General features: G+C 41.8%; 1 protein-coding gene across 24 annotated transcripts in view; it reads right to left on the bottom strand.

Moving 5' to 3' along the window:
* Positions 1-487: 487 nt before the first annotated feature.
* Positions 488-24,142, bottom strand: part of CADPS (calcium dependent secretion activator) — a 2,044,505-nt gene continuing 2,020,850 nt past the window's right edge. For all 24 annotated transcript variants that reach the window (XM_069643727.1, XM_069643719.1, XM_069643721.1 and 21 more), the window contains one exon: positions 488-2,750. In XM_069643727.1, the coding sequence (XP_069499828.1) occupies positions 2,571-2,750 (180 nt within the window). In that variant the 3' untranslated portion in view covers positions 488-2,570. The remainder of the gene's footprint in view (positions 2,751-24,142) is intronic.

The following is a 24,142-nucleotide window of genomic DNA, read 5'->3' as shown; positions in this document are numbered from 1 at the left end:
CAAATAAATTAATTCCTGAGTTTTCACAGGTATATTTTAAGACTGTGGGCCTCATCACGAGTTTGGCGGTAACCCTTAAATGCGGCGGTAGCGCTATTACCGCCGCATTTAAGGGTCCGCCAAATCACAGGTTTGGCAGATTTCCCCCCAGCTCTGGAAATCCGCCGAGATTTCGCGCTATTACCGCCGCCGGGAAATCCGCCGGCGGTAAGAGCGCAAAAAAATTCCCCATTGAGCCCAATGGGGAATGGGGAATTCCTGAATGGGCTCAGTGGGGAATGGGCAATACCCGTTCCGCCAAACCCCTGATCCAGCGCTATTAGCGCTGGGGGTTTGGCGGTAGGGCTATTAACGCCGGCGCTACCGCCCAACTCGTGATGAGGCCCTGTATCTGTAAAATTGTGTGCAACACATTCACAGATTTGCAGGGGATAATTAAATGTCTTTATCTGTTGAAACCATAGTACATAAAAAGAGATACCTCACATGAAGCTCAATCCTTTATTTGAAGTTCGAAGGAGATTAATTTGTCCATTTTTATCCCAAGAAAATAGTGTACGTTTACATTACTATTGTCATTTTTCCTAATAACATTGCGCAGAAAAGAAGGAGCTCTGCATTAAACTGATTACTTATATAAAGTAGGATCCCATCTGAAAATGATATTCTCATTCTTATGTGACAGTTTACATGAACCTAGATGTTATGCTCTACAAAATCGAAAGCTTGTATTGTAAACCCAAGTCTTTCAAGTAGTCCAACATTACATTCTGCATTTTACATATATGCCAAATTAGGAAACAACCATGCATTTTCTTCTGTATAGGACTGTTTTGAGAACACTATGCATACTAAAATATTTTTCTCTATTGCCAACACTTGTCGGTGGCGTTAGAGAAAATACAGGTATATTTTGACATATTGTATGCTCCCAACACTTGCCAATGCTGTTAGAGGAAATAAAGCACATTATATATTGCCAATTGCTGATGAAAGTAGCTAGGAATACAGTAGCCAACAAGGAGTGATCATTTGAATGTTCATTGCATATTGATGTACAAGAATAGCTATACAGATTTCATTTTATAGCAATGGATATATGTGTGTATATTGGATTTATTCAGTGATACAAAATCAGAAAACTCTCCTGTAGGAAAGTTGCTTATATCTGCTGGTAAAGAATATTGCAGGTGATTTCCCCAACATAATGTTAGGGGACCACTATTGGTTTGGATTTACTATTTTAAATAAAACAGAGCATTACAATATTAGATCAAAAATAGCATGGTTCTTGTCCCAGAATTTCTGGAGTGGCATTGTTGTAGTAGGGCGTGTTAGATTAGGTGATGCTGCTTGCGTATAACAAATCATTTGCATATAACAAATCTTCAAAGCAGATATATTCTATAGAAGAAATCACCATTACAAATCTGTCCTATCAACATTATGGCATATTACCTTAGGGTCAAATTCATCTGTCTTGTTTAACAGAGTTTTGTTAAAATTATGAACATGAAGACAAGGACATCCAACTCAGAAGATTATTCTTAGGACATCTGAATAGTTGTTTATTGAGAAGCCACAGTTCTTACACTTTTACAACTGTAGGCTTTTGTAAGGCAAAAGCAAGATGGATCCACTATTTTACACAGAAAGAAAAAACCTCTGGAGGGGACCCTGAAGACATGCAATTTCTGCTTAAAATGCAATGTACATGGCATATATAAAAAACAATTATGAAACAAAAAGTCATGTAAATCCAGGTTACAATCTACTGAAATAAATATTGTATTTTATAAACGTAGTTATAGTCTAAGTTCATTATTAAATTTGTCTTTTATACATACACAGTTTTTTAAACATAAACACAATGTAACATTTAAAAGGGTCGACATTAACATAAAACAACTGCTTTTGAAGAGTATTGCAACTTGTTCTTTTATAATGTGATCAATAACGATAACATTAAACAGTTGTGGCCAATACAATACTAATCCCTTGATATGTAACCTCTGCCTATTGAACTGTAAATTCAAGTAAAAGTGCATGATTCATTAACATGAACGAAGGATGACCAAACAAAAGTTTAACGAGTCACACAAACAAAATCTCATTGGCTGTAGCCTGACTTCTCCTCCTTTTACAAAGTTATGGTGTTAATTAATGCAGTTGGCATTCACAGAAAAGGAAGAAACGAATGAGAGTACTTGATGCACTCATTTTCACAACAGTTTACCATCAATGTATATACAGTACATTAATGAAGCATTGTACAATTATGTTTATAACAGGGACACACCTAGTATGTTTTCCTATATATTTTCATTTAACAGTATTAAACAATGGTGTGCCATATTGTTTATGATAATATGGAATTTAAATTTGGAAACCAGTGAAAAAGTATAAGTGCTTATCTTGTATGAAAGAGCTAAAATGGCATTTGTATTGGGAAAATTCCCATGGGTGTTTAGTGTGTACAGAATGTTCCGTAATGTGGCTAACGGAATAACTAATTGGGTACATGCATTGGTTACCAGGCTACATCCAAATTGGCCCTTAAAACAAACTTTCTAATCATCCTCTTCATCCTCTTCATCACTGTCCTTCATAGTAATTCCTTGAAGACCTCCACCTTCGCTAACTGAGGCTGTGGCTTCTTCTACAGTAAGTCGGTTTCTAATGGTATCATATGTTTTGCTGTTTAACGTTGAGTCCAAAACACCTTGCAATCGGAAGTCCCTGTAGGTTTTCTAAGAAGGTAAAAAACAACATATGTTCAAGGTAGGGAAGGATAAACAGAAGATTGCATTTTGTTCCACAAATGTAACCATGGCAAATCATACATTATTGAATTCTCTAATATGCAGTAGGCAAGAAATGTGGAAGTGATGTGGTAATACAAGTAAAAAAGGATTTCTACTAGTATGTGGCAGAGACAAGTTAAATGCTGAACACAAATTATTCACCTACTGTAGGTTCGATATTTAACAAATTATGTCAAACAGGCCTGGTAAAATGTTCCTTGAATATGTTTAATTCAACTTAAAAATGAAAATATTGTATTATTACAAGTCTTTTTTAAAGCTGTACAAATCGACTTAACTGCCATATAAAATATTGTAGCTGACCAACCATTTTTATAAATTGTTATTGAAGGTAAGGCAATAATTGTTTTATTAATAAGAACGTGTATTTTTTTATATTTTACAAGCGATTTGTATGGTACTGTATTATTTTGTTTTTTTCTTTAAATTACTTTTATGGTTTCTTTTAACTGAAAAAAAGCTTGCATTCATTAATTCATTCAACAAATGATGTCAAACAGGCCCGGGAACATTTTCATTGTATATGTTTCATTCAACCTAAAAATGCAATTATTGAATTATTGCAAGAATTGCGGATGCCGGAAAAGTCCAAGTGAATAGCCCTTGTTATGAACATGCTACAATCAGACACGACCAGTAAAATGACAGGAAATATAAAGGTGTAAAATGACTTTAATATACTAATTAAAAATACACGTAGTAGACAATTACATTTGAAAGAACAAAAACTGATGAGGACCAGGCTTCATCTTTGTTAAACACAGGTAGTTGCTGGTGACTCAGAAATTGCAACTCTCATACAGTGTGTTTTAGTTCGTTATATATTGTTACAATGAAGGTGCAGTTTTCTAGTACTTTGGGAATTGATGCCTCCAGCTTGAAGCAGGAGGAACGTCATAATGCAAAAAGGCAGGATAGATCAATTCTGGTCTGAAATGGAGCACCACTAAAGGTTTATGGAAACTTATACCTCTTACACTAAACAATCATATATGATGTAGATATTCCTTTGAAAAACAATGAATTCCCAAATGGGATAAGTAAACCTAAAATTCCGAAACTGCAGTCATTCATTGTATGTATTAAACATAAGGGATGGCCTTTAAAAATAATGACACACTTAGGTAGCAGTCCAGATCACAGACTAAGCCCTTGATTTGCGAAAATGTTTTAAATGGATTTTCCCATACTAATTGTTTTTTTAAATCAGTCCCTAACTCCCTGAGTGGGTGACTTTACAACAGCTGAGGGTTATGTCAGTAAATGTAGACTAGTTTGTGTGAGGGCAGCTACATTAGAATAGAACAGGGACAGAGATTAGCGATTATGCATAAATGCCAATAACAACAAAGACTAGCTGATGATAATATATATAATTATATATGGAACATGCAAGTGAGACCTGACATATTTTCTGACTCTCAAACTCCTATGTCTACCTTCCAGTAAATTACGGAAGACTGTATTGGCTGTAACCAATAGGGAGGTTGGTTAATAATTCGAGAGATTACCTTGATTTGACATCATCTTCCATGATTGATGGGCTGTTCAAGTGGAGATAATGGAATTCAACATGAAACCCACAACAGGGCTGCTTATGTCATTTTTTCATTTAAAAAGATCAGATGGTATATGATCGATGCCTGGAGCTTAACCCTGAAAAGGCATTTTACCATTTCTTTGGGCAGGGAAGCGGACCTGGTAAACGTGGGAGCTAGCTACACCAGGTGAATCTCATTGCACAATCTCCATGACAGGGAGCTCGTCCCTCTTTGTAGGACCAGAAAAGCTGGCAAAGTGAGATCGCCACAATTCTTAATTGTTGTTGCTAAAAGCCCAGGGACAATACTCCTTTATACCCCATATCAGGAGGGACCAGATGTACTTTCAGTCTTCAGTTCTTCTTTTTTCTACCAAATCCTGGCAATGCTCCCACTGTCCTTTAACCAAAATCATTATTCATTCCTAGTACAAAATGTTCCAACTATCCTTGATACTTCGCCCTTGGCCTACCTGTGATATATGCAACTAGTATGGGTAGATGATTAATTCATCATGGTATTCCTTATGCTGTTCCGGTGAGTGGCCATGATTACATTCTTAGCTTTGGTGTCATCCCCCAATACGACTTCAAGCATAGAACAGTCTGTCTTGACTCATTTCCTAGAGTGGCCTTTTTTTGCTCACCAAATTCACAGACAGTGGCCTCATTACAAGTATGCCGGTCCGGTAACTACAGTACCGGTAAGCTTGCCGGTACTGTAGTTACCGGACCGGCAAACTACGAGTTCTACTCGCGGGTGCCATTTCACCCGCCAGGTCGGACCTGGTGGGCAGACCGGCAACCGCGAGCAGAGAATGTTGGATTCACCGGCACCATGCTGAATAGTGCCGGTGCATCCGGCCTCCCCATTCCCATTGAGGCCTATGGGGCTCAGATGGGAATGGGGAGTAAAGGTTTCCGGCCCCTGGCAAGGGAGCTTGGTTGATCTCTGTCCAACTGTCAATGACATGTTCTTCTACAAGCCATAAAAAAGCTACATCTGTGAAATAATATTTCACTGATTGGGAACAAATGTTGAGTACAGCAAATAATCATGTTGTACTCTTTCATTTAAGGTACTTGCTTCATGAATAATGGCTCATGAAATTACTTTATGATCTACATTAATGCAGATCGTTGAGCTATTTTCAGATAATAGCATGAGGTGACAATCTCGTAACAGATAGACACCAATGAACATTAGAACAAATGTCCATGGAGCAATCCCAGCTGCACACATGTATTATTTGGGTCGCAGACAGAGTTACACAAAGTACATTCTATTACTTCATGGAACCTAGAGTAACAAGCTGCTTAGTGAACAGGCTTTCTTGGATGGGTTCAGCATGAAGAAACGTGTTAATGTCAGGAGAATTTTATTTATTTATTTATTTTATTTATTGGATATTTTAAAGGTGCCTATACAAACAATGGTGTTTGAAGGTGCCACAAAACAAACAAAGAGGAGGAGAAAGATAAAAATAACAGTCCTACTAGGCATTGTGACATTTGGATTGTGCAAGTGCAGTAACAAGAGGTTTGAGGCAGAGGGGGAGGGGTGCCAGTCTGCACGAAATGCGAAGTGCTAGGGGGAGCTAGCGAAGTGCAGGGTAAAGAGGAGCGAGTGAAGGGGGGGTGCAGGAGGGGGAAGAAGGCAACAGGTGCTAGGTGGGTGCAAGGGAAGGCCAGGAGGGAAAGTGCTTGGAATTGCATGAGGTGCAGGGGGTGAGGGTACACATGCTAAGTATGAGGGGGTGTGGACTGGGAAGGTGAGGCTGGTGCCCTGTAGAACTCATAGGGAATCAGGCAGGCAGTCACAGCGGCAGATGGGGGTGTTAACAGGGGGAACAGGAGAGGGAAGGTAGAAGAGAAAAGGAAGGTCTTGAGGAGCATCTGGAGTTTAAGGAGATCTGGCTCAAGCCTGAGAGAGGCAGGGAGACCATTCCAGAGGGAGGCTCCTGCAGAGGAGAGCGACCTATCTCCCACTCACTCTCTGCTTAGAGAAGCATCTGATCTGCAGACCGTTCGAGCTAGAAGACTGAAGGGCTCTAGCAGGACGGTATTTGGGGAGAGAGGGTTGGATGTAGTGGGGCCCCAGGCCCCAGAAAGCCTGTTGGATTATGCAGAGTGTCTTGAACTTGATCCTAGCATCAACCCGGAGCAAGTGGGGAGATTTTAGGGCTGGAGAGATGGATTGAGGCCAAGGATAAGTCTTGCAGTCCTATTCTGGATTAGTTGAAGGGGGCAATGGGAGAATAAGGGGAAATTTATGAAGAGGCTGTTGCAGAAGTCTAGCCTAGAGAGGACCAGAGCTCTGGAGACATTGAGCTTCTGGGGGAAGGTGAGGAAAGGGAGAATGCCCCTGTGGAAGTGTAGCTGACATTGGGCTTTCCTGGCAGGGTCTGCGATGTGAGAGAAGTAGAGAGAGGAGTAAAAGATGACACCAAGGTTTTTTGCCTCACAAAAGGGTGAGGGAAGGGGCCCCATAGAGGGGAGCAGAGGGGAGGAGGGAAGGAGGGAGCTGGGGTTTTTCTGGTGGGGGGGTTCCGTCTCCCATCCCTTGGGAGGGACGCCCATACAGTATGGAGGAAAGGGGATGGGACATAAGAGTAAGGGGGAAGTAATATCCTCTCTGTCCATTATCCAGATATAAGGGGAATATGGCTGCATTTTCATATTCCTAGACAAAAATAGGAGAACAAAAAATAGCTGAATGGGGCAAACAGACACTTGTTGAGGCAAAGCATGGAAATAAATGTCTGATTGAAGACTTCTCCTGGGTAGGACCTATTCACAAAATGCTCTGTGTATGGTTTACATTTAAACATTTGGCAGTGGGCATTGGAATAGCAATGTATTAAGCTTCAGACCGACTGGTTCACCATTGCAGCCGTGTGTTCTCCATGCACCCTACATACTCTCACACATTCCGGACAAAGCAAAAAAAAGGTAGACAACAGGCTTCTCAACAGGCATGCAGATATTTTACAAAAATAGACCAACTAAGACCATAGGCTACACAGCCAGATGTATAAATGCCATCTACTATCTACAACGTAGCACATTCTGTAGGCTTCTTTCTCACCAGTTTTGGCAGGAGCCCTTTTAGGAAGATGTCTAGAATATTCATGTGAGATATGCCATAGTAGTGCATGGAGCGTGAATTCCACATCATGTCTGTTTCTGTGCCAGTATTTGAAGCCTGGCCAAATCAGAACCAATAGTGGTTGAATATTTAGAACCAGGACAGCATAATGATCCACTACATTATTGCCTTAGCATGTGGCCTATAATGCTTATCTGAGAGATCTTGCAATTATGTAATGCTCCCACTAGTGCCCTAATGTAGGAAAACATATTTGTGAATAATTTGACACGCTGACTTTCATATGTATGAAGAAAAATCACATCCCAGAAGATTAGAGCAGGGCAATCCTGGAGCAACTTCAGAGTGTAGGAAGTTCTGGGACTCTTTCAATAATGACTTGTCAACAGGTACCATGGATGCCCAAAGCAGTGCAGTGGTGGTGTCATCCATTGGCCATTGTGGTTGTGACACTAATATCAGAAGCATTGGTGACAATTGAATGACATTATTTACTGACCATCTCTCCCAAAGGCTCTCTTCACCGGAATCTGCACAATTGTAAATGTTTCAAACTGAATATACAACATTAACAATGTATCATGGCTCCCACAAATAGGAGAAAGACGTCTAGAGTGTGTCACATCTTTCCCGCAGAAGAGAATAACATGTACATGTTTTCAAATCTATCAAGAGATACATACCTACCTGTTTTTTGGCAACACTTGTAGTGCTGAGATGCATCTACAATTGATTAAAGCCTCCTCACGTGGGAAAGCTGTATTCATATTGCTCCGTCCAAAGTTCAGCTCGAATGTGTCATAGCCCCCTTCAAATGAGAGAGCCATGTGCCCTTTGCCATTCCCTAGTAAGAGCAGAGCCTCATCTGTTATTTAAGATGTATCTCAAGAGGCAGGACATTGAATGGAAGGAAGAACTCCATGAGGCGTCTAACCTCACGTCTGAACTGAATACCTTTGCACCATCGGGTTTGTTGTTAAATAAACAGACTATAATCAAGGCACATTAGGCCCTCACCCACTACATCCAGTATTCTAATCCACCCCTCACAAAGTTTGACTCACAGGCGAGGTTTACATTGAGTGGTTCAGATTTAAAATATTTAAGATCATTCATTATAATGGAGCATTGTCTAACTGTGTTTGAATCAGATCTTTAATGAAATGTCTTGACATGTAGAATATATTTAAAATAGTAATTAGATGCCCAGCCATGGGTCAGGGCTAGTACCCATTTTAAAGATCTCTTGTAAAGATTTTGTTATGTAGATTTGTGTACAATAGAAACCAGAGGCGATGCCTTCGAACATGATCATACTCAATTTGCAACAACACTTGTATCCATCAATATATTTCAATCAGAAATGTCCGACCCCATTATAGAGAGTGGCCGTGGTCCATTTGCAAACGGAGCCCGGGGACCCCAGCTTGAGATGAGGCCCCACATGGCTGACTGATGCAAAGAGGCCTGCGCCCATTTTTCACAAAACATAAATGACACATGTCAGGATATTTTAAATTGTGCTACTGAGGCTCTAAACCTTCATAGTGGCAGTTGTTCACAAGAACACTCCAATCGGATTAATTATTCTGTGATGTTTCCTGTGCTCAGTGTAAAACAGTTTGTGTGTTCAGTGTAAACCACACAGTTTGTGTGTTCACTATAGTACAACTTCTGTTGTGTTCTGACGTTTTTGTGGGCAATGTTAAAACGCATATTAATACATTTGAGTGCTGTGTTCATATGTCATGTCAGGCAGACTTTGGCTTTTCTGTGCCCGTGGTTGAGAAACCTGCATGCATATATGCTTTGGTGATAGTAACACGGTAGACCTACTGTACTACAAAACCACCTGCACCAGATTTTACCAGCTCTAAAAAACTACCATTGCATCAGTAATGGAGCACTTCTAGAGCTCTGGTGCTACAGAGGGGCCTATAAAAATTGTGTGGCAAACCTGATAGAATAGCGTAGAGTGTTAGTTGGGATAGGTGAACTAAAGTGTTGCGGCTCGTATTTCAGCTATGCAACTGGAAGATACAGTGATCCTGGGCAAATCTTTTTATCTTAGTGTGTTGTCTTTTGGGAAAATGTTTGCTTTCTCAAATTCTGGTGGAATTGTTCAAGCCATTGCCTTCTCCCTCTTTTTATGCAGGGCCATTTGAGTAGAGGGGTCCTAGACAGGAAAGGCCTATACTGTCCTATGGCAGGCTCATGTTTAGATCTGCTTAGGTTACAGAGTAAACACTGAATAACAATGAACAAGTGTGTGTGTTAAGTGTATTTAAAATACAATACAATAGTAAAAACCCCTTTTGTGTAATGTGTATGTTGGAGAAAATTCATCTTAAATCGTTCCCTATTAGAATAACATGTGTCTATAAGATTTAAATATATATATATATATATATATATATATATATATATATATATATATATATATATATATATATATATATATATATATATATAATATTGTCACTGGGTTATTATATGATTCACATACTTTCCAACTATGGTGGACGAAACAGGAGATTCTTTTACTGCATGAAAGTCAAATATACACAAGTATGTGCACCTTGCTCTATGACAAGAATTGGAAAACAAGGGCGTTGTTGCAAGTTCGGCGGTAGCCTTGCCGGTAAAACCGGCAGGCTGCCGCTGAACTTGCACATTTTTCCAACTCCTGGCAATGGGTAAATACAGGGCCATTACAACCCTGGCGGACCCTGTATTTCCCCATTGCCAGGGGCTGCACATTTTTACTCTCCATTTCCATTGGAGCCCCATAGGGCTCAATGGGAATGGGGAGGCCGGTAGCACCAGCACCATTCAGAATCTGCTTGTGGGTGCCGGTACGCCAGCCTGGTCAGACCTGCGGGCGGGAAGGCACCTGCAAACAGAACTCGTAGTTTGCCAGTCCAGTAACTACAGTACCGGCAATCTTACCGGTACCCTAGTTACCGGACCGGCAAACTTGTAATGAGGCCCAATGTGTCCTAGTGCAGGCGTTGCCCACTGGGTTCATATTACAGCTTCATATTTTAACGCAAACATGTGATCCTAGGCAACACATTTAACCAGTCAATATTGCCAGCCCCTTAATAAATGATCATCCCCTAAGAGTGAATTAGATCTCAGGGCACCTTCGAAAACTCACTCATGGCTGTATTGTCTCATACAAATAATAGTGACCACTGGTATATTGCACACCACCAAGTCATTTGTTTATTTGCTCACTAACACCAATTGCTATTAGAAATGTGCACCTGCTTGGGAGCTTCGAATCGATATCCACTATCCATGTATGGTATATTTACCTTTCTAGTTTCTTCCAATCTGTCGCCTGCTTCCATGCTTGAAAACGTTTACATTTTGTGAGACTGCTAATCTGAGTTCGGTGTCTGTGCTGGGATATGTATTCCTTTTTCGTAGAGATACTAATCTGTGTCCTTCATCTATACTGCTCCAGAACAAGTACTGGCTGTGAACTGTTATTGTTGCCCTTGAAATGCCATTTGTTTAGTTTTATGACTCCACTAGGGACTTTCAGGGATTACCCATGTTTATTGTCTAACTAGAAATTCTGGATTCCTTCCTTTTTTAGGTTTTCCCAGGACTCCAGAATGTTTCTCGGCCCCAGTCTAAACATTCCATAAAATACCCCTGTTTCCAGAAGCTCTATTGAGACCTTTTTATTGCATGTGGACCATTTAAAAAAAACAAAAACAAATATGCAACATAGAGAACAGAAAATAACTAAATTACCTACGAATTAAATATGTTAAGAACATATTGTGGTTGTTTTATACTATGTCACTTTTCATCTTTGGCGTTTTAGGCATTGTTTTTTTATTTAGACCAGCAATTTATTTTCGTTTTTTGAACTAACCAAAGTTAATGGCATTTCCCTTAATATGGAGCTACATTTTCATTACCAACACACCTGAGAAGGGTGTTGCTGACCTATTCTAAAAGGATTCAACAATTGTTTAATTCATATACACAAACATATAAGCCTGATCTTTCATAATTCCATTTAGCTCAATCATTAGCAGATAAGATGACAGTTGGTTCTGAATGGGAGTGCCATATATATATAAGAGCAGTTTCTGAGATGGTGCGAACAAGAAGAGATTAAGGTAAAATGCATAAATAGTCATCAGAAATACAGGTGAGATATTAGTACACATCTAGAAATGTAAGTGTATATAAGTACATCTTACCAATGGCTGCATATTAAACTGCATGTTGTGGAATATGGAGAACATATTCATATTGGTAATTTCATAATTAGATCTCCAATTGCAGTAGTTTTGTGAAACACATGGTGAAGAAATTATGATGACATCATTTATTGTCAGATTCTGATCAGACTTTGATCTAATATCAAACTCTTATTCATTTGCAGAGGTCACTGGACCCCCAAGCTGCCAAAAAGACCAAATGATCATGGGTTTAGGAAAACAAGCTAAAGCAAGATATGTAAACATGTTTTCTTGCATATTAAAGTGAAACCAGTAGAGTAGGTGCAACATTTGACCAAACAGGGTTTGAATGTTGATATTCGCTTTACTTGGAATGACTGTTTGTTACTGTTGAATTATGCTCCAGATACCCTATTAGATGTCTGATTTTGTGTTTTGCGTCTCAATACTGAAAGGTCAGACCTTGCAAAATGGCAAATGATATTGTACTGTGCCTACTTATGAGAAGGGTTTGGTGTTAAATAATAGCTGTACATTCATTCAAGTCTGAGATAGTGCACTCTTATTCAAACTATATCACTGAGGCTATGCACGGCATGTTTGCCCTTATCATGCTTTGGGTAATGCAGCTGTTTTAAGGTGTGAATTGAAAGTCAGATTAGCCTAATACTTTGTTAGGGAACATGTAAGAGGATTCAATTCAACACTACAGCTAAGTCAATGCCTAGTCTGGGATACTGAATGGAAACCCTTATTGATATATCTTTATGTCCAGTTCATGCGTTCTGGATGACTACCCCTATATAACACCCCTCTGTTGGAATCCCACTGACCCCACTGAGCCAAGAAGTAGTTCTGTTTTGCAAGTTAAAAGGTTTATTTGATAATTTAAACAATAGATATATATATATCACACATTATAATAATTTAATAATTGAATATCACACTTAATCTGATATGATAAAGATTAACAATGGAGAATCTGGCACTAGCACACTTCTTTATAATCACTAAGGAGTTGACATGAAATGGATAAGATAGCAACAATACTTTATGGTTTCAAATGGATGCAAGGTGGAATGAAAATGCAGTACAGAAAATACTCAATATGCGTTCAACAAAACAATGTAATCACTTTTCTCTGGCAATCCACTCCCCCCCTTTATGCAATGCAAGGAAATGGAAGGAAGCACACAGTTCTCAGAAATGCAATCAAATGTGATTCAGTTCACCCCAGCAAGCTTAGACTACAGAAGTTGGAAACACAGGCCCAAAATGCTTTTATATGTGCTGGCAATGAAGTGAAAAATATGCTAAAATGCTTTTAATTCCCTCTAGAGGTTCAGGGTGAGTGGTATCTAGTTAATATTAGTCCAGGCTCACTTTAGCAATGCTCTATAATGGTTGTCAGGTTGCAAACAAATTTTTGCAACGGAAGGCAAGAAAACTGCTGTTTTCACACGTGAAGAAATTTTGCAAATCGCGGCAAATTCGCGAGTGCGCCGGGCACGATTACAGAGGAACTACAAGGACTATCACTATCGTTTTGGGGTCCTAGGACAGCCTAGGATCTCAGCTTCCAGATGAAAGTTACTGCAAGTCTCTAAGACAAACGGCCGCGGAGATATGAGCGATTTTGTAAAGGTCGTTTTTCAGATTTGAAATTTTAAAGTTCAAAAAGACAAGTGCAGCTTGCAACTAGAAAATGACAGGTGACAGCTTTACAAATGACAGGTACAACTTCTAGGAGACAGTTCTGGTTAGATTAAAATAGATTGAATTATATTACTTTAACTAAGAGATTGTTTCTGCACAGTTCTACTAGGTACTCACACTATATTCTTGAATTAGAATGGGCCTCGCCACGGATCTGGTCAGGTTTTCTTCACTCTGGTCTGGTCTCTGCACTTCACAATGATCTGGGTCAGCTCTACTCTGCTGGTCTGGTCTGGGTCTCTGAAGGTGGATAGATTGAAGTCTCTATGTTGGCTCTCTGGAGGTTGATGGAGGTAAAGTATGGATTTTCCCGGCAGAGCTTCCAGCTGCAAATGGATTTGAAGGTCCCTATCTGTCCTGTCTGTCTGCTTTTATCTGTTTTTAAAATGGGTGTGTGTGCAGCATCACTAGGCTCTACCCCTCTCCACTTGTCATTGGCCAAGCTTTCATTTCTCCCCTGATTGGGGGAGCTAAGTTGTGTCAGAGTGATGTCATTTTACAGCCTGCAGAAAGTCCACGCCTCCTGTCAACTTGCACACAAATCTAGATTTGAACCAAATTCATATTTGCAGAGGTACATATTGTTTTAAAATGATATGCACCCATCATGCATTACAGGAGGTATACCCTGTCCAAATCTGCTCTTCCTGGGGGCTTGGGTTCAAAAATGGCACATATTTCACTTTTTAACTGGTTTCGCAATATCGGACATTACCCCAAATTTACACACATGTGCGCAAGAAGTATGGACATTAGTTGATGAAGTGTCAGATTTTTCACATGCACACATTTTGAGTAATATCCTCTTTTCCGCTAAAACCCCCCTGAACATACCACCGGGTCCTAACACGTCTTAAAATGTGGGCAGAAAAATCACAAGAATTATGGTGTCATTTAAATAATTTTCACAAGTCCGTACTATGAGTTATTCATCTTTTTAGAGTTATGTTCTGGCCCCAAAGGGGTGTGGTTTCCCCCCAGCACAAGGTTGAATTTCTGGTTTTTCCAGTTCTGCCAAGCCAGCTTGCTCTCACAGGTAGTGCCCCTCCCCTGTCCTTCCAGGAGGAAGCTCCATTTACGACTCCCGCCAATAAAACATTTGCCTGAGTCAGGACAGGGCTTTGTTCAGAGCTCCTGTATTCTGTGGGGGCTCCCCTTAATTCAATTATCAGAGAGATGGCATATCCTTAGTGTGGCCAGCAAAAGGCAGATAGGCCTGGGAACACAGCTGTGACTCAAGTTTCACTCCTGATGGGGGGTAGTTGCCAGGTAAAATTGGAATCTCTTTAAGCCAGTTTTTAGCTACATGTCCTTTCTGTTCCCCAGTTTTCTGCATTCAAATAAAACTAAACATTTTTACATATGCAGCTAGAATGCTGATTCTGAGTTTAAAACTATGACATTTAAACAATTGAAACCTATGTGACACTCAAATGTAGGTCACTCAGTCAATTTAAACATTTAGATTTTTAGTGTCTTTCAGTCCAAATTTACTTAAACTGCTGAAATCCACAGCTCAGCCAGTCTTGTTATAAACCTTCAAGTCACTTCAGAATATAACTTTACATTGGATCCACCTCTCAGTAAGTCTTTCTTTGGCTTGCTTTGGGTTCATTTATTCAGTTTTCTACAAAATCTGGTGGTTTTAAACACCGGCTTTCTGATAGTGGTGAGTACTGGTACTGCACCCCTTTTTGGGATTTAAGAAAATGAATTCCCAACAGTTATGGGTTTGCTTTTGGCAATCAGCATTGCCATTCCCAATGGTTTCAGACTACTGTGTGGGTAGTCCAATGGTGGTTTTAGGCAGTGTCCTTCTGTGCCCACAACATCGGCAAAAATGAGTGGCAGCCTATTCTTCTTGCACTTCCCTGGGCATTTTCTGGGAAGCTCTGGCCATCATGATGTTTTCCATGTCAGTACTGCACAGTTTTGAGGTAGGGCTTGGATGCGTGGATAAAAACATCCCACAAACATCTGTGCTGATAAGATCAAGCATGCTCCTTTGAAGTCTCAGCATTTTTGTTTTTGTATTTCAGCACATCTAGCACAAATCAATCTAGGGAGGAGGCACAAAGAGCTGTACAATGTTGTTTGGGGATTACAACACAAGTGTAAGTATAACTGATTCTACCTTACAGCAGTACAAGGATGAGTAGGGGTAAAATGGCCCACTCAGCCCTATAAACCACAATGCACTCACAAAGGTAGAACAGGGACAATCAAGAGATGTACATCCTTCACCTTTTGCAGTAAGCGGGCAGAGGGAAGGCTCTACTCTCAAGAGGGGTGTGAAGGTCAACCGGTAGTGACCCAAACGACACAGTATCACAGACCAAAATAAGGGGACTGTCCAATCAAGATTCTATAAACATGTAAACACTTTAATAATACACACCATCTGCAAGTAGAACAAAAAGAGATTACTATACAAAAACCCACCCCAAGGGAAAGAACAGAGAAGATGCAACAGACTGGAGAAATGTGGCACTCTGAGTGCAGTTCCAAGAGTGGTAGGTAAGGTACTACCATAAAAAGGATGTAGTGTTGAAATCAGGAGCGATTGTGAGCTAACCAGTCTGTAGCGCCAAAGTGGACCTGTGGGGCAGTTCAGTGTCACAGTACCTGTATTCAGTTCTTAGTGGGCTGACACATCAGACCCAGGATCGAACATTGATGTGAAATGATCAGTCCCAGCCAGGCACATAGGATCGTGGAGGTGCTAGCAAGAAATAGGCATAGAGTAGGGTTGAATGCAGGTGCTCTGTGCGGTCGAACGGTGGTTCATTGGGGCAGGTTGGGGCAGTCCCAAGAATGCTTCACAATTGGCCAGGCCAAGTTGGGTTGTGGCTGCTGGGAGAGGTCAGTGAGGGACACCTCAGCAGTTTGAGTTGGAGGGCGATGGTAGTTGAAGTGGTGATCAAGGGAGCATTAATGTGGAGTCAATAAGGTGGCGGTTCTCAGGCTAGCTGGCCGAGCTGTGGTCTTGACCCCCAGTTACAGTCAGAAAGTAACCCTCCAGAGATTTGGTAAGAGTTCTGGCATTTAGCAGACACTTTGCGTCAAACAAGTGATGTTCTTTGCTAGGACACAATGCCGTGTCGAGCTTGATTAAATCCAGTGCCATAGTTCGGCTGGTTTGAGGAACACAGACACCAGCGTCAGTGCCTTCCCTATTGTTAAGGATGCAGGATACACAGAGTAGCCGGTTCAGTGCAGGAGAACAGGTAGCTTCGGCTGGTCTGGCCCTGTGGTTGCTTTGAGGCCTTCACAAAGGACTCGAGGACAGGATACTCCAGTTCAGGGTCTGCTCTACTGGCAGAGAAGATCTGTTGCCGAATGGTTGGTCCTGCCCCACAGCACGGGTCATTCCTGATGTTCCCTGGGAGTGGGTAGGGGACAGATCTTGCTTCTGTCTTGGACAGCTCCTTCTTCATCTCTACATGAGGGCTTTGGACAGTGCAACTGTCCCAAAGGAAGCCCAGGTGAGAAGATTCAAACATCTCTTTGGCCTTAAAGGATTCTTCAGGAACTGAAGGAACCATGCTGAAGGGGTGCAAGACTCCTTCCTTTAAAGGCACCAAGTGATTGGTCTAAAGCTAGCCTGCTTTAGGGGACCAATCCCTGCTTCTTGCTGGAGTGGACTTGGCCCTGTTTACCTTGCATCCAATTTGCTTAGCTCCGGAGGAAGTGGAGGAGACAGGAAAGAGAAAGAGAGACAGTGAGAAACAAGATGGTCGAAGGCTTCCTCCAGTCTTCAGAGCACTCCTGCCTATCCTACTCCAGCCACCTTCCCTCCTACTAACAACACAGACATTTGGATATGCAGCACCCTTGTGTGAGACTACTCATCCTAAATGGGTGTGTTCCTTTGATACCTGGGCCCAGGACAGCTGCCTGCTCTGCGGCTGTTTTAGGGGGATAAAGGCCTTCCAAAAGAGAATTTAAGAGAGTCTGGGTCGTCTGGGTATCTGTCCTGTTGCGTGGCAGTATCGGCCCATCTGACCCAAAGATACATTCCCTTCCACAGCAGAGCTGACTCACAGGAGTTGACACATGTGTAATATCAATAATTATCGCCATGCACTATGCCTAAACGTAGGCATAGCTTATTCTTAGAGATTGACCTGCCACCTGCATGGAGCACTCATGATGATCGTAGTTTGGGTACAGGAGGCATATCTTAAATGCTGCCCCTTTGCAACAGTGACTTTGCTGTCACTGTGGCTGTTGAGTGGGCATCTTGTGACCCTTGAATCTGTTCTGCACCATGAGCAGAGTGTGTGCTGCGGATCAGGCTACTGATGCAGAAGGGCACAAGTGTACTATACTTTTGTGATGCAGGTACGACAAAGGGGGATCTGGTTAGTAGAGTACCCCTCCGGAGAAGGAATCACCCACATCATGTTATGTACTAATTAAAGTAAAAATTTAAATTAATTGTGCCTGGGTAGTTTTCCAGTAAGCTAGTGCATAGGAAGAAAATGCTAGCTTCCGGTTTCTAGTTTGTTTGCTATTTTTTCCCAAGGCTTGGCATGGTCTGTCTCATGGACGTGCATATGCCACCTGATGTGATGAGCTTTGTGGAGAGGTGGGCAGTTGCCCTAGCTGTAGTTGTCATATACCGTGATCTCAAAGTGTATCTGGTTGGATAGGTAACAAGTGCAGTTCTCTCAGGGTGGGTTACATATGGTCACATTTCTTTGATCCTGTGAAACAGCGTCCAGGGGCATGTTGAGTGTCCCTTAAGGGGGCTAGATGTGTGATGTACATGCTGGTGATGAGGTGGCCTACTCCATCGAGGTCTCAGAGTGCTAATGCATGGTCCATGGTTCTTGTGAGAGGAAGGGTTTTAACTTCCAGATGAGTACTAGTTGACACCTGACAGTTAGGAATTTTTGGGTAATGTGTTGCCAGAAGATGAGGTTGCGAATCCATCAAGGTGCATATTACCCTAATGCATACTCAATAATACATTCTTTATTGATAGGTGTTTGAGATCAGAGTCAAGAGTGACCAGTTTCTAAAAGTACGCCTAGCACTTATTAATACTTGATATTTGTTGCAATTTGAATTTTTTAAACACCTGTTCATGCAATGTTTTCAAGTGAGGATTTGTTCTTTGAAAGAAAGTCAATTTCAAAGAAATGTATAACTTCTATAGTCCAATTATGCTTGGATTTCTTTTACAAATCTAATTTTCCTTAATAGATGAATGTTTTCTAAATAAAATGCCCATGTGATATGCGACAATACATAATCCTAGGACAGCACGTTTGGCTGACAGTCATTATAAGACTTGTTTTTTTTTACATACACTTATGCTTCATTTTGTATAAGCGGATAACTTATTCTGTTAACATGCTGAGCTGCTGATTGATTGTATCTTACAATTGTATTTATTTATTATTTATATATGCATTTCATTTGTTAAGCGCGCACAAGCCCTCAGGCATCAGGGCGCTGTAGAACTAGTTACATGGGGCCCGAAGGCAAGAAGGCATAAAGTTACAAAGGAACTGGAAGCAGACACCATTCAAGAAGTATCAAGGAGGTTACAGCTTGGTTTACAAGGCAGATTAGTTAAACAACCAGGTTTTAAGGGCTCTGCGGAAGGCCCAAAAGAAACCTTCAACTCTGAGAGCAGGTGGGAGGGAGTTCCACTGCTTGGCAGCAATGACGGGGAAGCTTGTGCCTCCTGCTTTCGCAGGTTTGAATTTAGGTTTTATAAGCCTGTGAGAGTAAGGGATTCTGGTGGTCCTAGAAGGTTAGGACATGGTGGCTTTTTGCGACAGGGTGGGGCTGATTTGGAGATGCATTTATGGGTTATGGCGGGAATCTCGAAGGCGATTCTTTCTTTGATGGGGAGCCAGTGGACCCCTCTGCGGGCAGTTCAGACATGCTCTGAGCATGGAATGTTAAGTGCAGAGTGGAGGGCATTATTTTGTATAGTCTGGAGTTTCTTTAGATTGTGAGATGCGGTGCCAGCGAACAGGGCATTGCAGTAGTCTAGCCTGGCTCCCACTGAGCGGGCGATGGTTAGACAGTTGTCGTTAGTAAGTAAGGGTCTGGCAGCATTGATGAGTTTGATAGAGTAAGCTGCCGCTGAAGAGATGGCGTTGACTTTTGTGGTTGAGGGAGAGGATTAGTCAAGGTAAACTCCTAGGGTTTTCACGGATGCAGAGACTAGGATAAATGAGCCATCAATGTTGAAGACTGGGTACAGGGGGTTCAGTTTATTGAGGGCTGAGGTGGAGCCAATGATGAGATGTTCTGTTCTCATCATTGAGGCATAGTTCATGGGTAGCCATCCAGGCTTGGATGGTGGCATAGGTGGAGTTTAGTGTGGCAGCATCATCGTGGTAGGATCCAGATAGGGGAAGGATGATTTGTGTGTCATCAGCATAGTTTGTGTAGGCGATGCGGAGGGTGGTTGAAAGGGGCTTCATGAAAATGTTGTAGAGCGTGGGGGATCCGCAAGACCCTTGTGGCAACCTGCAGTTAATAGGGGAGGGTGGGGCACAGGGATTCTCTGCGAAAACCTTCGGGAAAAGAGGCAATCCAGGAGGCTGCTTCTGTGGAAAAGGAGGCTGAGGAGATCAGATGTTGGCATATAACGTTATGATCAACCGAGTTGAAGGCAGCAGACAGAGCTAGAAGGATGAGTAAGGCTAGCTTTCTTTCATCTCTGATCTCATCCATCTGTATTTTCAAGTCAAGGAGTACTGATTCTGTGCCATGACCCGGACGGAAACCAGATTGGCGCATACCAAGGATTTGATTAGACTCAAGATGATGTTGAATTTGAATGTAGGCCGCCGTGTCAAGAATTTTGAGGAGGAAGGGAACCGTAGTGCTGGGTCAGTTGTTGTTGAGTGAGGTCAGATCGAGGGTGGCTTTTTTAGAAGCGGGTGGACCCAGGCTTCCTTTAGGCAGGATGTAACCAGAACCAGCCCAGAGGTGAAGGATGTGTTATTGAAAGCCATGATGAAAGATGCTGATGTTTCAGCACAGTCTTTCATCAAAGGGGCTGGGCAGACATAGCCTTTACAGCGTGAAGGCTTGAGGCTTAGGGGAATATGCAGCGATTCCTGTGTGTTAATTTTGTTGAGGGTGAACAGGGGGGCTCCAGGCTTGTTTAGGATAGGGGCATAGGAGAGCCTGTGCAGGTGGGCGAGGCTGGTTTGTTTGGTGGCGATTTTCTTTTGTAGTGTGTCAATTTTTAACTGCAAGGCCTCCTGGATACGGTTGTACCAGCCAGTATCTGTAGTTAGGGTATAGGCTTGGGGGATAGGAGATTCAAGTTCACTAAGAATGGCGAAGAGTTCTTTTGAGGTAGAGTTGGCTTTAGCAATCCTGGTGTTGAAGGTGCTGGCTTTAGCTTGGATAATGGCTTGATGGTTTGATGGTTTATGAATTGGAATTTGGTAGTTTGTGCAGGATTGTTATTCCAGCAGGTTTCCGCAAGTCTTTTTTCAGATCTGAGGGAGGCTAGATTAGTGGTATACCAAAATGTGAGTGAATATTGTGTTAGACTTTTTTTAGTACCAACAGAGAATGACTCAATGGCATTGGTCAGAGTTAAGTATGCGAAGCACGTGGGATCGGTAGAATCCAGGTGGTCAGAATTAAGGGCACTGAGGGAGGGGGAGAGGTTTCCTTCCTTTGGTGAGTCTCCTAGAGCAGCGAGAAGTGGTGGAGGGTTTAGCGTGTGGACCACAGGGAAGCGTAAAAGAGATGATATGAAAAGTGGCGTGTTTATACGTACCTTATACTCCTTTAACTTGCTGTGCAATTCGGTCATCTGTATAAAAAGACAATATGCCTTCATTGGCTGTTCTAGGCAATAAGACAGGCTGCCCTCAAGGACGTCTAAGTGCAAATAGACCAGCTATCTTAGTACATCTGCTAGGAGTGGCAGAGAGGCTACTTTAGGTGGAGTTATATTAGGAATACCAAAACGCAATCGACAGGCTACCCTTTTAGGCTTACTATATATTTTCTATGTTGCATAATCAGCTACCATCAGACATCTTTTAAGTGCAATATCAAGCATACCTGCATATATCTATATGTGATTACAATGGCTGACCTCTAAATGCGATGGATAGGAAACCATAACTTCAAGTGCAATGGACAGGATAACTTAATATGGTGCAGCCTAAAATGCACATCCCAGATCCACCTGAGTGGAGCACGCAGCCCACCCTCCAATCCGTCTAACCTTCAGGGATCATCTAAGTGAGCTACAAGTGCTACCCTTCACAATTTCTACTAGAGCAGTACTTGTGCTAGCCATCACAGTTATTAAATTGCAATTGTCTTTGAAAAAGTTGTGTGCTTATGTGGGATGTTTTTATCCATGCATCCGAGCCCTACCTCAAAAACTGTGCAGTACTGACATGGAAAACATCATGATGGCCAGAGCTTCCCAGAAAATGCACAGGGAAATGCATGAAGAATAGGCTGCCACTCATTTTTGCCGATGTTATGGGCACAGAAGGGCACTGCCTAAAACCACCATTGGACTACCCACACAGTAGTCTGAAACCATTGGGAATGGCAATGCTGATTGCCAAAAGCAACCTAGAATTGTGGGGAATTCATTTTCTTAAATCCCAAAAATGGGTGCATTACCAGTACTCACCACTATCGGAAAGCCGGCGTTTTAAAACAACACCAGATTTTTTTTGTGTAAAACTGAATAAATGAACCCAAAGCAGGCCAAAGAAAGACTTACTGAGCGGTGGATCCAATGTAAGGTTGTATTCTGAAGTGACTTGAAGGTTTATAACAAGACTGGCTGAGCTGTGGATTTCAGCAGTTTAAGTAAATTTGGACTGAAAGACACTAAAAAATCTAAATGTTTAAAAGAAATGAGTGACCTACTTTTGATTGTCACATAGGTTGCAATTGTTTAAATGTCATAGTTTTAAACTTAGAATCAACATTCTAGCTGCATATAAAAAAAATGGTTAGTTTTATTTGAATGCAGAAAACTGGGTAACCAAAAGTGACATTAGCTGGGGCCTGGCTTAAGGAACTGGATTCTGCTTGACAACTTCCCCCCAATTGGAGTGAAACTGGATCCACAGCAGTTCCCAGGCCTAGCTGCCTTTTGCTGCTCCCACCAAAAGGGATCTGACACTTCTCTGATTGAATTACCTGGGCTCTGCAGGAAATTGAACAAAGCCCTGTCCTGACTCAGGCAAATGTTTTATTGGTGGGAGTCGTAAATGTGGCTTCCTCCTGGAAGGAAAGGGGAGGAGCACTGCATGTGAGAGCAAGCTGGCTTGGCAGAAACTAGGAGGGGGAGAAACTGGAGACAGAGGCTGAGCTTGAAGAAAGTGCAAAGACTGGTTTCTGTACCATGTGACCTGAAAAGACACACCCCTGCAGCCAGAATATGGTTTTAGAAAAAGATGAATAACTCATAGTACGGACTTGTCATAATTATTTAAATGATACCATAATTCTTGTGATTTTTCTGCCCACATTTTAAGAGGTTTTTAGAACCGGTGGCATGATCTGGGTCAAGCTAGCAGTTAAGAGGGTATTACTTAAAATGTATGCATGTTAAAAATCTGACACTTCATCAATTAATGTCCATACTCCTTGCACACATTTGGGTAAATGCGGGGAAAAATCCAATATTGGTAACCCACCTAAAAGTGAAATATGTTGCCATTTTTGAACCCAAGCTCGTAGGAAGAGCAGATTTGAACAGGGTATATCTCATGTGATAGGCATGATGGGTGCATGTAATTTCAAACCACTGTGTAGATAGGAAATATGTTTTTTTGATCAAATATAGATTGTGTGTAAAGTTGACAGGGGTGGGTTCTCTGTATCATAAACAGACCTCATCATGATGACACTTCATTTCATTCCCCCAATCAAGGGGAAGAGGAGGAAGTGGCCAATGACAAGTGGAGAGGGGTAGGGCCTAGGAAGCTAGCCTCTCCACCCATTTTCAAAACACATAAAAGCAGGCAGTCAGGACAGATAGGGACATTCTATTCCATCTGCTGCGGGACGCTCTGCCGGGAAAATCCATACTTTACCTCCATCAACCTCCAGAGAGCCAACATAGAGACTTCAATCTATCCACCTTCAGAGACCAAGACTTTACTTCAGAATTTGTAGCAGAGAGGTCAACTACAAGCTAAATCCCTCTTTAGCAGGCCTCAAATCATTGCCATTATCACAGCCAGGCGAGCTGTTTGAATTCTTTGCAAGAACTCTTGCCATTTGCCAGAGAGCAGTGTTGTATCCAGAGAGAGACCAGCAGAACCGGAGACCGCTGTATCCGGACCCACAGACCTGATCAGAACCAGAGACCCAGACCAGACCAGCAGAGTAGAGCTGACCCGACGCTGTGCGCAGAGACCGTCCGTGGCGAGTGAAGAAAACCTGTTGACCAGATCCGTGGCGAGGCCCATTCTATTTCTAAATATATTGTGAGTACCTAGCAGAACTGTGCAGAACCAATCTCTTAGTTAAAATAATCTAATCCAAGCTATTTTAATCTAAGTAGAAATGCCTCCTAACTGTCACCTGTCATTTGCAAAGCTGTCACCTGTCATTTCTAGTTGCTAGCTGTCACTTGTCACTTTGAACTTTAAAATTTCAAATCTGAAAAACGACCTTTACCATATCGCTCATATCTCCGTGACCGTTTGTCTTAGAGACTTGCAGTAACTTTCCTCTGAAAGCTGGGGATCTTGGCTTTTCAACGAACCTA

Source organism: Ambystoma mexicanum, chromosome 2p (genome assembly GCF_040938575.1).
Source record: "Ambystoma mexicanum isolate Mex_15411 chromosome 2p, UKY_AmexF1_1, whole genome shotgun sequence".
NCBI lineage: Eukaryota > Metazoa > Chordata > Amphibia > Caudata > Ambystomatidae > Ambystoma > Ambystoma mexicanum.
The sequence above is the reverse complement of the archived record's forward strand: the minus strand, read 5'-3'. Positions and strand labels throughout refer to the sequence as shown.